Raw genomic sequence first — 15685 nt, 5'->3', positions numbered from 1 at the left:
AGTTCTTTCTCCCACTGAAGTACAAAATACTCTTTTGTGAAATGTGTTTTAGTCTGAAGGACACAGCATAACCAAGCAGGACTATTTTAATAAGGAATATAATGTTAAAGCCCTTTAGCAGTTATCAGTGAACACTCAAAACTAGTATGAAAATCACTTATCTCAAACACTTCAAAGCATTTGGTTCAGAATAGTTGCTCATTTCTCTCCTTATTTCCCTTTTGTTCAGGATTCCACTCTATATAATCCACGCTCTCAAGATCTAGTATTTTGTTACTTCCTTAATAATGTATGAAGAATTTTTCTCTTAGGTAAGATATTGTATAAGGCCCTGAAAGAGAAATGCTCCTTTATTTAAATCTGTAAAAATAAATCAATGTGAAAGGACCACAACTATAAAATTGGAAAAAATATGTCCACATACTAATTCAAAACAATTGATTTTTCTGACTCAGGCACTGCTGTCAGATTTACCTCCTGAATTAGAAGAGATGGATTTCAATCATGCCTCACCGGAGCCTGATGATACCTCATTCAGTGTGTCTTCTTTATCAGAGAAAAATGCCTCAGACAGTTTGTGATTGGGTGGGGGGAGGATATGTGATACAGCCTTTTGGCTACCTAACAGGTATGCATTTCAAGATAGTTGCATTCTGTTGTCCCGAAATTCTTCAGTTGGAAAAAGATATTGTCGAACAACGTATACTGAAGGATTAACAAGATATGATGGCTGTGGTGCAAAAAGATGTATGTAAAATTTAAAAGCATTGTTTGAGAGTTTTTTCCAAACTGATGGAACTCTGGGAAAAAAATGTAATTAATTTTGAGCAGTTTAGCTATGAAATGAATAATGTCTAATTTCTGAAAGGTCTTTTTGGTTTTATAGAAGAATCTTAGTTTTAGTAATAGTTTTGACCAGACACAAAAACAAAGATATTTCAACATAGCTTATCAAGTTACTGAAGCTTGATTAGTCTTGTTTTTGTAGCCATTACGTCTTCTTTCTTCCTCTCTCCTTTTCCTGTTATCTACATACACCTTTATTCAGGAAAGTGGACTGAAAATTGAAAACAAAACCTTAAAAATGTTTTTTAACCTGGATGAATCTTGGGATTTATTTTTAAACTCCTATGAGAATTTGACTTAAGTTAATGTTTGAAAATTGAAGTGATTACTACTATATAATTGTAAATTATTGGTATTCTTCCATTATGTAACCCAAATATTTTGGGAAGGGAAGCATTATGGAAAAGTAATTCATGGACATGAAGTCAAATAAATTATTAAGTGTATAGAACAAAATGTTGTAAAAGATTAATTTTAATGGGAGTCTTCATTGCTGCAAATGACAAATATTGATAAGATTCACATTCTACTGGTAAATTTATATAACTGAGTTAGACGAAATGTTGCACAAATATTACAAGTTTATCACCATCACCATAATATTTCTTCAGTTCTTACACTTTATGAAACAAGAAGTCAAGGTAAGCCACTGAGTTTTCTTTGTGTTGTTTTTTTTTTATCTAGTCACTTAACTTTGCCACAAAATTTACCTCATTTCCATGCAAGACTTGTACAGAGTCATCAGCCAAGGATAATATCCAAAAAGAATTATACTACTTTGGTTGTAAATCACAGTCCTCTGAATTTCCTGGATACTATTCTATGAGTACACTCCTAAAATGGGCATGCTACCCAGTTGCTCTATTAGTAGCTACCAGATAGCACCACACTGTAGACAATTTTTTGCAGACCTTCCCTTCCAGGGTACCAGATGGCATTACCATGACCCATAGAAGGGAAAATGCTAGTTTCTCCCTGAGCACACAGTATCACATATTTGTGAGTTGGCAGTGTGTAATTGTATCACATGATTAAATTACTATCTATACCTAAAAGATTAATGAAGTAACTAGATGTCTCTTTTGGCCATCAAGCTTCTATGTCAGATATTTTTGTAATTTGTAAGTAAAATCAAGTTTGATCTTGGAATTCACAGGTACCAACTTATGAATACAAAAATGCAGTCATGAATGTCTTTGACCTTGAAATGTCCCCTCCCACACACACAAATAGGTAAGGTTCATTGATAATCATTCACTTTGTCAGCTATTTGTTTGATTTAATATTGCTGCCATGCTACTGTTATGGTTCTTTGTTAGCAGAAATATTTCAGTTGTTAGGTATGCTCCCTTTTAGCTGAGAGCTGTATGGTTCTTCATAAACAATTTTTAGTACTCCTTGTTGACAGGACAAATTCCATTCAGAGAAAAGAGGGCTGAGTAACAGAACCTTGGATATTACGTTTAAATTTATCAATCACTCTAATTCCCTATGAGATAAAGAGTCTCTACTATATACAGCAAATAGAGAAACCATTTCTTGAGGTAACATGAACAAACTCCAGCTCTTCAAGTTTCTCTTACCATCCTTTTTACTAGTTGTTGAGTTTATCTTTAAACTATAATTTCTCCTGCTTCAATTTAAGCACCTTATTATTGAGTTTTTGTTACTAAGTAAAGATAGGTGATTCTCTCCTACATCTTTGAACTCTATGGATTATGCTTGTCACACTTCAGCAATTAGTCAATAAATCAAAAAATATTCATTGAACTCCTGCAATAGGGACATTGGATTTCTACTCCTCAGCAAGCCATAAACTTCCAAATAAATTATTTCTTTTCACTTTTTCAAGGATAGAAATAAAATTATTTAAGTAGAAATTTTAATAGACTTAAGGATTTTACTAGGTATGGCATAGATGATTCCCTTGTCCCTGTTTAAAGTTCCATTAAAATAGAAACTGCATAAATCATAACAGTACACTTAAGAATCCTTTTGTCTTGACATTTGTGTTTCAGCCCTAAAATTATTTATTTTACTATCATTGAATGTAAAACATTTCTAAAACGAAATACAGTTTTTCTGTAGCAGGAACCAAAGGAAATAGATGTATCCAGAAAAAGAAATCAAAATTGGCAAATTGAAATTATACACCATAGATTTTGAAAATGATGCCAAGGTCAAGTATTAAAAATCTACTTTGAAGAAAATATATTTTCACATGTATAGATTGGAATTGATTTTGAGACTTTTAGAGCAGGAAAATATCAGTTTATGGACTCCTTTTGTGAACATCATCATGACTGGGAGGAGAAAAACAACTAGTGTTTCTTTCTTTAGGGCTTTGACACAATAATAAAACAGAACATAGTATCTGACGCCATACTATCTCTCACAAAGACAGATGCCAACATGATTTTTTTTTCCTTTTCTTTTAACTATCCTTTGATGTCTGCTTTTGGCCTGTTTCTAAACAGGGAATGTGTATCTAAAAGCAGTTACCAGGACTTCCCTAGCAGTCCAGTGGTTAAGACTCTGAGCTCCCAATGGCTCCGCCAGAAAAAAAAAAAAAAAAAAAAAAAAGAGAGCACTTACCTTTCAAAATGTGTATTAAAAAAAAAAAACCCTGAAGTACCTCTCTTATTTCAGCCAAGCTAACATTAGTCCCAAGAAAATGAGAACTGCAGTTACCCTGGAGAATAGGAAAATTAGCACACGCAAGGAAAACATTGAAAGGAAATCGGCCTCTTCATGGAACCTAGGGATGTTTTGTTGTAACGTCAGTTATCAACAGAAGGAATTTTGTACTATCATTGAAATCTTGTGATAGAAATGTTTGTTATTGTTGGAGAAGAAAAGGCTGCAACCCAATTACATCCTAAGCTCTGTATACTACCAAGACCTCAAAAGATGTCCAAGAGGTAATTTCTCCAAAGACAGTAACATCTATTTTAAGACACTTTCACAGTCAGCAGTATGTAAGTTTGTAGGAGAAAGCATAAGTGGTATATTTAAAAGAATTCTAGCCTCTAAGATTGACTTTGTTGCCCTTTTTAGGGAGGAGGGAGCATTCAGCCCATTTCCAGGAATAGTTTCCTCACCTTGGCCTGACAGCTTATGATCATATTCAAGAAGAATTCTGAAAACTCTAACTCCTGTCCTTCCTCCATATTGCAGTGGTGGTATACAGGGAATATTGCTTATTTTTTTTAAATATTAGATTTTCATTCAGATCCTAAAAGTGCCAAATTCTGATAGATTAGCCTTTTAAGGGAGTTATCAGTAGGAGTTATGAATAAATGGGTTTATCTTTGAAGTTGATGTTATCCTTGGCAGACAGCACTGTATCATGCTCTTCACTAAGCTATGCTCTGTGATGTTATAATGGAGGAGCCTACTAACTTGTGAGCCTACAGTCAACATACCATTGCCCAAAACAAACCTTTATTAAGAACAGATTTGCTAAGGGATAAAAGAGAATAAAGTGATATTTTCATGGAAATATATTATGATTGTTCCATTAAAATGTATACTGAGTATATATTTCTCCACATTGAAATTTTATTTTGCATTAACTTGTTAATTACTTTTAGTAATCTTGTGTCCTATTTTACTGGCACTACCTCTGAAACATACTATCATGTTAAAACCACATCAGTCTGTATAATGTGAAATTTTGTAGTGTTTTTATTTAAACTTTTATAGAGGCAATAAATGATTTCCAACTAATAAAGGCATCTCTTTCTTGTAATGTTTATTTTTCTAAGTCTTTGTGTTTTAATCATTGTTCCCCTTTTACAGATAATTTTTTCCTCCTCAAAATAAGGTTGTGATAAAAAGACCAAAAAATGCAGAGAATAATAAGGTATTTGGAGTCAGAAAAGGGAGAACACGGAGTGCTCAAGTGGAAATTTGGTTGATTTCCAAGCTGACATGTGTATCATCTTTAATTGGCTTTACATAACAAAGAATTACTCCAACACCAGTGGAATAGAGTGAATATTCAGTAATAGACAACAGATTCAAATGGTAAAAACAGCAAGTAAATCTCCACAGTATAAACAAAGAATGCTATTTTTACAACAGATTTTTTTTAAGTGTCAGTGGTTTCATCTAACTTCTGGCTCTCTTTTTGACATCCGTTGAACATGGTTTTAGTTTGGGTGAAATACACCCATATTTTTTTGGTTAAAGTCTTATGCCAATTAAAACTTTTCATGTTATCAAATGTGGGAGGGCATGGGATGAGCTTCAAGTAGCACATCAGCAGTTTTCCTTCCCAGTTGATACATTTTCAGGAATGTTGGAAGGACAAAATGCACTTCAAATGACCCATGTCTTTCTCAGATCTGCAGTCATTGACTTAAGGTGGTGAAATCCTCTGATTTTATTAAAATGAATGGGAATCATTACAAATATATTTAAAATACAAGTCGATGGATGAGTATGTCCATAAAATTGAATGATGTTTTTCACACTCTTTGAGACTAGTTTTTTATATTTCTTGTTTATATCATATTATAAAAGTAATAGATGTTCTTTGCAGACATTTTAGAAAATGTAGCTAATATAAAGAAAAAAACACTTGCAATCCCACTCCCCAATAATAATCATTGTTATCATCGTAGTATATTTAATTCATCTTAGTATATTTAAGTCATTTCTTGTGCATATTACATATATTCAGCAATAGTGAGATTATACTGATTATGCAGTTATGTGTCCTGCTTTTTCTCTTAACAATGTATTGAGAGCATTTTCCCATGTGACCATTTGTCACAAAGATATTTTAGTCTCAATTACATTTGGACCTAAAGGGGATTTTTTTTTTAATTTATACAGGAAAAAATCAAACCTTCTACTGATGAAAATACATTTATTCTAGAGAATTAACAAGTAGCTGCTTTACATAAATACTGTACTTTTAAACTTAGATTTAAAACAAATGATGTTACTAATCTACTTTCACAATAATAAAGTAGCTATATTTTGGCTGCAAGTTACAAGGTACTTCTCCTTGATACTTCTACCTAAGTAATGTTTTTATTACCTATACTAGTAAACTATTCTAAACTCGAAAAATAAAACAAAATCATTTTTAGGTATGAAAGGTCACATACTGTGTACACCAATATGAACTGGGAGTAATAATTTTTTGAAATCAGTTGGAATGTAATTCCAATTTTTCTCTAAAGAGTAAGACTGTTTCTTTTTATTACAGTGTTCTGTTTCATCCAGTTTTGGAAGTTTGGAAAATGTTACCAATTCTGGATTTTGTTGTGAAATAGCAATCAATATTTATATCTCCATTTTATGATATAATACAATGTATACCAAGACTATCATAATCAAGTACCTCCTCTGTGATCTAGGCCATGTGAAACTCTAATCTTTCCCAGTACCCAGGTCACTCCCTATTTAAAAGTTACATCTGTAGGGAGGCTTATTAATACTTACAAGCTGTTAGGAGACCATTCAATGCAGTGCTTCAATAATGTCAGAACTGGTATCAATAACTCTTGTTAGCAGAGTTCTGAGACCCAGGTCACAGGTTTGATCTCCATTCAGATCAGTTAGTTTATACAAAAGGGAAAAAACCTTCTGCTACAGGGTCACCATGTTCAAATCTTGTCTTGAAGTCTATCAGTAGTCACAGAGCACCCGGGGGGAAGATGTGGGTGGATATAGTCAACTGTATATGTGGCTTAAATGGTATAAAATAATCGATGTTGGGAAGGTTCTCTTGTCCCTACTCACCTCCCAGGCCTCTTCTGGAAGTTTATTGGTAGTAATTAATTGGGAATAATTTGGTATAAAATGTGATCATCTTTGACAAAGATAAGGGGATCTATAAGGTATTCATACCATAATAGCATTTGCCTAATCAGCTGCATTCCTTTTTTTTCCCCAGATTCTCTTGTTCTTTTTCAGCTTTATTGAGGTATAATTGATGGATAAAATTGTAAGATTTTTTTTTCACACACACACACTGTATTTCATTTTTACAAGAGATAAACTGACACCAAGCATCGTAAGTGGATGACCACAACAAAAGCAACAATGATTGCAATTACCAAACACGAAACACAGTCATACTATGTCATAATATTGACATTCAGTCCAGTAATCCTCCACTGTAACAGCTCCTTTACTTTGAAGTGAAAATTGATTTGTTTATTTTTTGCCTCGGAGTCCTTGTGGGATTTTTTTTTTATTCAAACAGAAAGTCACAAAATTTATAATCATCCTCATCAGTTCACTCAGTCCCATGTAATTAAATTTTCTTTTTATATTGATCTTTTGTTAGCACTTTTATAAATTCATTAGTTTTCCATTAGAGTTCTGAAAATGCTTATTCATTCAGTTCAGCAGTATAGTCAGTTACCAGAAACTTGTACTTTTTAGTCTTTTCCATGAATTCCTTGAAGATGAAACCCTTTAATAGAAACATTTTTGCGAAAGCATCAGAGTACACCCAGAACTGTCTGTAAATGACAAAAGACTTAAAAATGACCACAGTTAGGGCTTCCCTGGTGGCGTGCAGTGGTTGAGAGTCCGCCTGCCGATGCAGGGGACACGGGTTCGTGCCCCAGTCCGGGAAGATCCCACATGTCGCGGAGTGGTTGGGCCCGTGAGCCATGGCCGCTGGGCCTGCGTGTCTGGAGCCTGTGCTCCACAACGGGAGAGGCCACAACAGTGAGAGGCCCGCGTATGGCAAAAAAAAAAAAAAAATGACCACGGTTAAAGATTTGATGAAAGTTCATAATGATGCAATTGACAAGGAAATTTAGTTATTTCTGAAATATACATTTTAAAGTAATAACTAGAATTATGACATAACATTATACCAGAACATATAAGATTTTTAGAAATTTCATGTAATGTCTGAAACATTTATATTAACATTTTCCATACAAATAACCCAAAGAAAGTTTAGTATTAGTTGTTTTTTTTATTGTTTTTTTATACTGCAGGTTCTTTTTTTTTAACATCTTTATTGGCGTATAATTGCATTACAATGGTGTGTTAGTTTCTACTTTATAACAAAGTAAATCAGTTATATATATCTATATGTTCCCATATCTCTTTCCTCTTGCAGGTCCTTATTAGTCATCAATTTTATACACATCAGTGTATATATGTCAACCTCAATCGCCCAATTCAGCACACCACCATCCCCACCCAACAGCGGTTTTCCCCCCTTGGTGTCCATACGTTTGTTCCCTAAATCTGTGTCTCAACTTCTGTCCTGCAAACCAGTTCATCTGTACCATTTCTCTAGGTTCCAATACATGCATTAATATACGATATTTGTTTTTCTCTTTCTGACTTATTTCACTCTGCATGACAGTCTCTACATCCATCCACGTCTCAAAACATGACTCAATTTCGTTCCTTTTTATGGCTGAGTAATATTCCATTGTATATATGTACCACATCTTCTTTATCCATTTGAATGTCGATGGGCATTTAGGTCGCTTCCATGACCTGGCTATTGTAAATAGTGCTGCAATGAACATTGGGGTGCATGTGTCTTTTTGGATTATGGTTTTCTCTGGGTATATGCCCAGTAGTGGGATTGCTGGATCATATGGTAATTCTATTTTTAGTTTTTTAAGGAACCTCCATACTGTTCTCCATAGTGGCTGTATCAATTTACATTCCCACCAACAAGGCAAGAGGGTTCCCTTTTCTCCATATCCTCTCCAGCATTTGTTGATTGTAGATTTTCTAATGATGCCCATTCTAACTGCTGTGGGGTGATACCTCATTGTAGTTTTGATTTGCATTTCTCTAATAATAAGTGATGTTGAGCAGCTTTTCATGTGCTTCTTGGCCATCTGTATGTCTTCTTTGGAGAAATGTCTTTTTAGGTCTTCTGACCATTTTTGGATTGGGTTCTTTGTTTCTTTAATATTGAGCTGCATGAGCTGCTTATATATTTTGGAGATTAATCCTTTGTCCGGTGATTCGTTTATGAATATATTATCCCATTCTGAGGGCTGTCTTTTCATCTTGTTTATGGTTTCCTTTGCTGTGCAAAAGCTTTGAAGTTTCATTAGGTCCCATTTGTTTATTTTTGTTTTTATTTCCATTACACTAGGAGGTGGATCAAAAAAGATCTTGCTGTAATTTATGTCAAAGAGTGTTCTTCCTATGTTTTCCTCTAAGAGTTTTATAGTGCCTGGTCTTATATTTAGTTCTTGAATCCATTTTGAGTTTATTTTTGTGTATGGTGTTAGGGAGTGTTCTAATTTCATTCTTTTACATGTAGCTGTCCAGTTTTCCAAGAACCACTTATTGAAGAGACTGTCTTTTCTCCATTGTATATCTTTGACTCCTTTGTCATAGATTAGTTGACGATAGGTGCATGGGATTATCTCTGGGCTTTCTATCTTGTTCCATTGATCTATATTTCTGTTTTTGTGCCAGTACCATATTGCCTCATTACTGTAGCTTTGTTGTATAGTCTGAAGTCAGGGAGTCTGATTCCTCCAGCTCCTTTTTTTCCCCTTAAAACTGCTTTGGCTATTCTGGGTCTTTTGTGTCTCCATTCAACTTTTAAGATGATTTGTTCTAGTTCCATAAAAAATGCTATTGGTAGTTTGACAGTGATTGCATTGAATCTGTAGATTGCTTTGGGTAGTATAGTCATTTTCACAATATTGTTTCTTCCAATCCAAGAACATGGGATATTTCTCCATCTGTTGGTATCATTTTTAATTTCTTTCATCAGTGTCTTATAGTTTTCTGCATGCAGGTCTTTTTTTTTTCCTAGGTAGGTTTATTCCTAGGTGTTTTATTCTTTTTGTTGCAATGGTAAATGGGAATGTTTTAATAATTTCTCTTTCAGATTTTTCATCATTAGTGTTTAGGAATGCCAGAGATTTTTGTGCATTGATTTTGTATCCTGCAACTTTACCAAATTCATTGATTAGCTCTAGTAGTTTTCTGCTGGCATTTTTAGGATTCTCTATGTATAGTATCATGTCATCTGCAAACAGTGACTCTTTTACGTCTTCTTTTCCAATTTGTTTTGCTTTTATTTCTTTTTCTTCTCTGATATCCATGGCTAGGACTTCCAAAATTATGTTGAATAATAGTGGTGAGAGTGGACATCCCTGTCTCGTTCTTGATCTTAGAGGAAATGCTTTCAGTTTTTCACCATTGAGAATGATGTTTGCTGTGGGTTTTTCATATATGGCCTTTATTATCTTGAGGTAGGTTCCCTGTATGCCCACTTTCTGGAGCGTCTTTATCATAAATCGGTGTTGAATTTTGTCAAAAGCTTTTTCTGCATCTATTGAGATGATCATATGGTTTTTATTCTTCAATTTGTTAATATGGTGTATCACATTGATTGATTTTCCTATATTAAGGAAACCTTGCATCCCTGGGATAAATCCCACTTGATCATGGTGTATTATCCTTTTATAATGTGTTGTTGGATTCTGTTTGCTAGTATTTTGTTGAGGATTTTTGCATCTATATTCATCAGTGATATTGGTCTGTAATTTTCTTTTTTTGTAGTACCTTTGTCTGGTTTTGGTATCAGGGTTATGGTGGCCTCATAGAATGAGTTTGGGGGTGCTCCTTCCTCTGCAATTTTTTGGAAGAGTTTGAGAAGGATGGGTGTTAGCTCTCCTCTAAATGTTTGATAGAATTCACCTGTGAAGCCATCTGGTACTTGACTTCTGTTTGTTGGAAGATGTTTAATCACAGTTTCAATTTTGTTACTTGTGATTCATCTGTTCATATTTTCTGTTTCTTCTTGGTTCAGTCTTGGAAGGCTTTACCTCTCTAAGAATTTGTCCATTTCTTCCAGGTTGACCATTTTATTGGCATAGAGTTGCTTGTAGTAGTCTCTTAGGATGCTTTGTATTTCTGCGGTGTCTGTTGTAACTTTTCCTTTTTCATTTCTAATTTTATTGATTTCAGTCTTCTCCCTCTTTTTCTTGATGAGTCTGGCTAATGGTTTAACAATTTTGTTTATCTTCTCAAAGAACCAGCTTTTAGTTTTATTGTTCTTTGCTATTGTTTTCTTTGTTTCTATTTCTTTTACTTCTGCTCTGATCTTTATGATTTCCTTCCTCCTGCTAACTTTGTTTTTTGTTTGTTCTTCTTTCTCTAGTTCCTTTAGTTGTAAGGTTAGATTTTTTACTTGAGACTTTCCTTGTTTCTTGAGGTAGGCTTGTATAGCTATAAACTTCCCTCTTAGAAATGCTTTTGCTGCATCCCATAGGTTTTGGATCATAGTGTTTTCATTTTCATTTGTCTCTAGGTATTTTTTTTATTTCCTCTTTGATTTCTTCAGTGATCTCTTGGTTATTTAGTAACGTACTATTTAGCTTCCATGTGTTTGTGTTTTTACGGTTTTTTTCGCCTGTAATTCATTTCTAATCTCATAGTGCTATGGTCAGAAAAGATGCTTGTTATGATTTCAATTGTCTTAACTTTACTGAGGCTTTATTTGTGATCCAAGGTGTGATCTATCCTGGAGAATGTTCCATGCGCACTTGAGAAGAAAGTGTAACCTGTTTTTGGATGGAATGTCCTATAAATGTCAATTAAATCTATCCAGTCTATTATGTCATTTAAAGCTTCTGTTTCCTTATTTTCATTTTGGATGATTTGTCCATTGGTATAAGTGAGGTATTAAAGTCCCCCACTATTATTGTTGTACTGTCGATGTCCTCTTTTATAATCAGCCGCATTCTTTACAACATTAGGTGAAGAAGATCGGGGCACTGAGAGAAGGATAGCTGGGGAGGTGGGTAATTAAAACCAGAGAGGGATAAATACCTCTAGAACCTCTAGAAGTCTTGAGGGAGGCATAACAATGGAAGGCACTAAGTGTCTGGTGGGCAGGAAAGAGGGAAATCTAGGCTCTAAAATATAGACGGTTAAATGTATGTAGAGTATTATAGTGCAGGGGTTAGGATAGAATATTGTAGGAGTTAAGTCATGGGATCAAATCTGAGTTTTATAGTTACTGGCTCTGTGATCTTGGAGAAGTTATTTGAACTCTCTGTGTTTAAGTTTCTTTGCAAAATGTGAACGTGATAATACCTATCTCATGGCGTTGTTGTGAGGAATATGATAACCTACCATAAAGTGCTTAACACAGTGCCTAGCACACAGTGAGTGCTCAGTAAATGTTAGCCAATGCTATTATTATTACTTACAGAAAGGAAATTGAGGGGATCCAAATGTAATACCCAACTACCAATTTTACCCTGGACAAAAATGGCTCAAAACAAACATCTAGGAGAATCAAAACACAGTTCAAAACAATTTCACCTATATTTGGTTTCTTACTAGCAGGGTTGTCACATTCAAAGGATGGCACAGTTTATTGGTAGTGCCCTCAGTATTCTTCTTACTGCCTTAAAGATTTAATAGCTCTTCCTCTCTATCAAAGAGCTGCCGTGGGAACTGGAGCAAATCAGACGTATCTTGCATTGAATAAAATATTGATGCCATATAACATATTTCATCCACTTTCATTGATCTGTTATCTGTATGTGTACAGTTTTATAATCTTACATGAGTTAAACTCGTTGTGGAAAATGATATTTCTTTAAACATTCGACTGTTTATACACCAAGTGCTGGTCTCCAGCTTAATGATGTATGTGTATGCAGGTGAATTTCCGACAGATTTTTGAAATTGCCTGCAGAAATTTTAGATTACTTGCTTTTTAGTGGTTTGTCTTCAGTTTCTAATCAAGTGAATCAAGGAACAAATCACTGATACATGCAACAACTTGGATGAATCTCAAAGACATTATTCTAAGTAAAAAGAAACCAGACACAAAAGGCTACATACTGTATTATTCCATTTATATGAAATTCTGGGAAAGAAAAAACTATAGAAACAGAAATCAGATCAGTGGTTACCAGGGATTGGGGTAGGTGCAGGACTTAGACTGTAAGCTGGCACAAGGGAATTTTTTAGAGCAATAGAAAAAAAAATTGAATTCTAGCCAGTTATTACTGGTTCTGGAATACATTAACTTGTTTTGTTCAAGCACATGTTATTTATCATTTGAAAACACATTATGGTTTTCTAACTACATGTTCTATATTTACAGGCAGGTTTCCTTCCAGTCTATTCATAGGCACACATTTTGCTTTCTAAGGAAAGGTTATTCTTTCTAATCAAATGCCATTTTAAAATACTTAGTTCACCCCTGTGTCAAGGATTGTACAACCTGTATCTTCACTGACACACTGGGTCAGAGGAAAGGACTGTTTACCTTCCCTAAGGCTGGTTACTAGATGCAAGGCTCTTTTACTAAATCTATTAATATAGGTGCTGGAGAAATTAGATAAATATTTCAATGGATTTATTTTATTATATGGCCTTATAAATTTTTATATTCATATTTCATTTTTAAAGCATTAACACACATCTTAACTGGAAAACTGGCAACAACAGCAATAACAAAATTTCAGACATAAGAAGAAAGAGACCTCGGGTTCACTAGGATAAGATACATTGACCCATCTGGATATAAATGCTTGCTGGAAACCAGGAAGGAAAAAAAAAAAGTCTAGGTAAAGGAATTTAGAAAACCTTAGAACCAAGACAATATCAAGGTCAAAATGTAATAAAGCTACTTATCCAGTAATTAATGTTCTTCCTCATCCTAATTTGAAACTCAAAATATTCTGGGCTTTTATCTCCCCACTCCTTTTGGTATTTTCTAGTACCAACATTTTTAGTAGAAGGGGCTGAAATTCTTGAGATGGAAAGTTCCTGGATCTTATAACCTATGCCCCAGCCTCTCTTTTCTCCAGTAAGATACATTGTAGTGTGGTAGAAAAGAAAGGTCACTGGTTATGTGATTTTGCTCAAGCTGTAAATTCTTTAAGCCTCAATTTCTTCATCTATGAAATGGAAATAATATGTGTTCTGATTGCCTCTCACAGTGGTTGTGAAAATCATGAACTAGTTTTAAAAGCACTTTACAACTTACAAAGCAATACAGAAAAATGATTACCATCTATTAATACTCATTGATTGCCTATATATTCAACATTATATAGGCTCTGGGGGCCATATGGAAAGGAGTATTTTCACTGGCTTCCAGGATCCTGGTGTACTTTTAAAAATTATGCTTAAACAGATAAAATGTAACATACAAGGCAACTTACAATTGAGTGTTAAATGTCATGGTGTGGTTACTAAGAGGTTGGTGAGGAGTTGTTTGGAGGGGACCTAAATCAGGGGCAGTTGTCAAAAGAAGCTTTGTGTAAGAGGGTTAGCTTGAGTTGATTGGATCCAGCCAAGAATTCATCCCTGAGGGTCACCAAAGATGATGTGGGGAAAAATACATGATTTGTCTTCATGGGTTTAAAGAGAGCTCCCAAACATTTTCCTAGCTTTTATTAAGGCATTGTTCATTACATATCTGTCACCTGAGAACTTATTCAATTCCAGTTTAAACATGTTTATATTTTCTGTTTTCATTCACATAATTGATATTGAATCCATATTATGTGCCAGGAATTGTGCTGGGTGCTAGGTTCTATGACCTCCTGGAAGAAGTTCAATTAATTTAATGTCCTCTGTGTAGATTCATACAATATTAGAGCTGAAGACCTTAGAGTTTCTCTGGATCAAATCTCTCATTGTAAAAAGAAGGAAAATGGGGCTCATAGAGATGACATCACTTAGCCAATATCTCACAGATGATAAAAGGCAAAGCTAGAACTAGACCCTAGGTCTCCTCCTACCCAGATCAGTATGATTTCCATCATACTAGATTATAGAATAGTACCTTATTTTACTGATTCTAAACTACCTCTTTAAAACAATGGTTCTCAAAGTTAAAATTGCATAAGAATCATTGGGGAGGGAGTTGTTTAAAATGCAAGTTCTTAGGCCTCATAGCCAGAGATTCTAGAAACCTGAGACTTGGGGTTTTGGTTTGTTTGGGGTTTTGTTGTTTGTTTTGCTTTTTTACTTTCTTTTAACCTTGTCATTTACCCAAGTGATTGTGATATAGTGGCCCTCAGCTCACACTTGGAGAAACTCTGTATTAAAGTTTTAAGTAATGACTATACATAGTTTCATTGTTCTGTGATTTGCCGTTACTCATTAATAATCTTCATAATTTTAAGGACTTCATTGATATGTATCAGCCTTGGTCTTTGCATATATAAAAAGCCTACACTTTAAGTTCTTTTCTTACATTGACGTCTTCCATAGCCTTGAAAATTTTAGTTCCTTCATCATAGAATAAGAAATGACTACCCCATACCCTTACTACCACAGCAGTGGCCCCAGACTGAGTTGGTTGTTCATGAATCAATACCTGTCTGGGTTTTCAGAAAATTAGAAAGGATTCTATGTTAGAACAGAACAACTGGTGCCTAGTGCAGACACTAAAACCATGTCTTGATGACAATAGATGTAGGCTTCTAAGGAAGATGTAGGCCTCTAAGGTCACAGTAAAAGTCTATCTAAAGCAACACACACACACACACACACACACACACACACACACACACACATAACACACATAACAACAATCCACAAATAGGAATGGCACCAGCTGATGGATCAGATTCTAGGAAAATAATTGGGTCACCTATTGCTAGTGGGTGGGGCAACGATCTGTGAAAATATCATTAATGTTGGTGTCTCTGTCTCTCTCTCTCTGGACCTTTTTTACCTCCTCCTTCCATGAACTAAAGAGTGTCAAAAGGCATGGTCCACTGATGCCTGCTCACCTCTTCTCAAGCACATCTTTTCAGTATGCTATACTATGCAGCCAGTTGGTGGCTGATCTGACTGATTTGGGCTCAGGAAAAAGACCTCTGTTAAGTTC

At 34.7% G+C, this 15685-nt stretch overlaps 1 protein-coding gene across 11 annotated transcripts in view; it reads left to right on the top strand.

Moving 5' to 3' along the window:
- Positions 1-4549, top strand: part of HDX (highly divergent homeobox) — a 262642-nt gene extending 258093 nt beyond the window's left edge. For 10 of the 11 annotated variants that reach the window (XM_079909948.1, XM_079909945.1, XM_079909946.1 and 7 more), the window contains one exon: positions 456-4549. In XM_079909948.1, coding sequence (XP_079766074.1) covers positions 456-581 — 126 coding nt within the window. In that variant the 3' untranslated portion in view covers positions 582-4549. The remainder of the gene's footprint in view (positions 1-455) is intronic. The other variant, XR_013825636.1, reaches the window with a different exon arrangement.
- The last annotated feature ends 11136 nt before the right edge of the window (positions 4550-15685 follow it).

Source organism: Stenella coeruleoalba (assembly GCF_951394435.1).
Source record: "Stenella coeruleoalba genome assembly, chromosome: X".
Classification (NCBI taxonomy): domain Eukaryota; kingdom Metazoa; phylum Chordata; class Mammalia; order Artiodactyla; family Delphinidae; genus Stenella; species Stenella coeruleoalba.
Note: the sequence above shows the minus strand (reverse complement) of the source record. Positions and strands in the feature narration are given on the sequence as shown.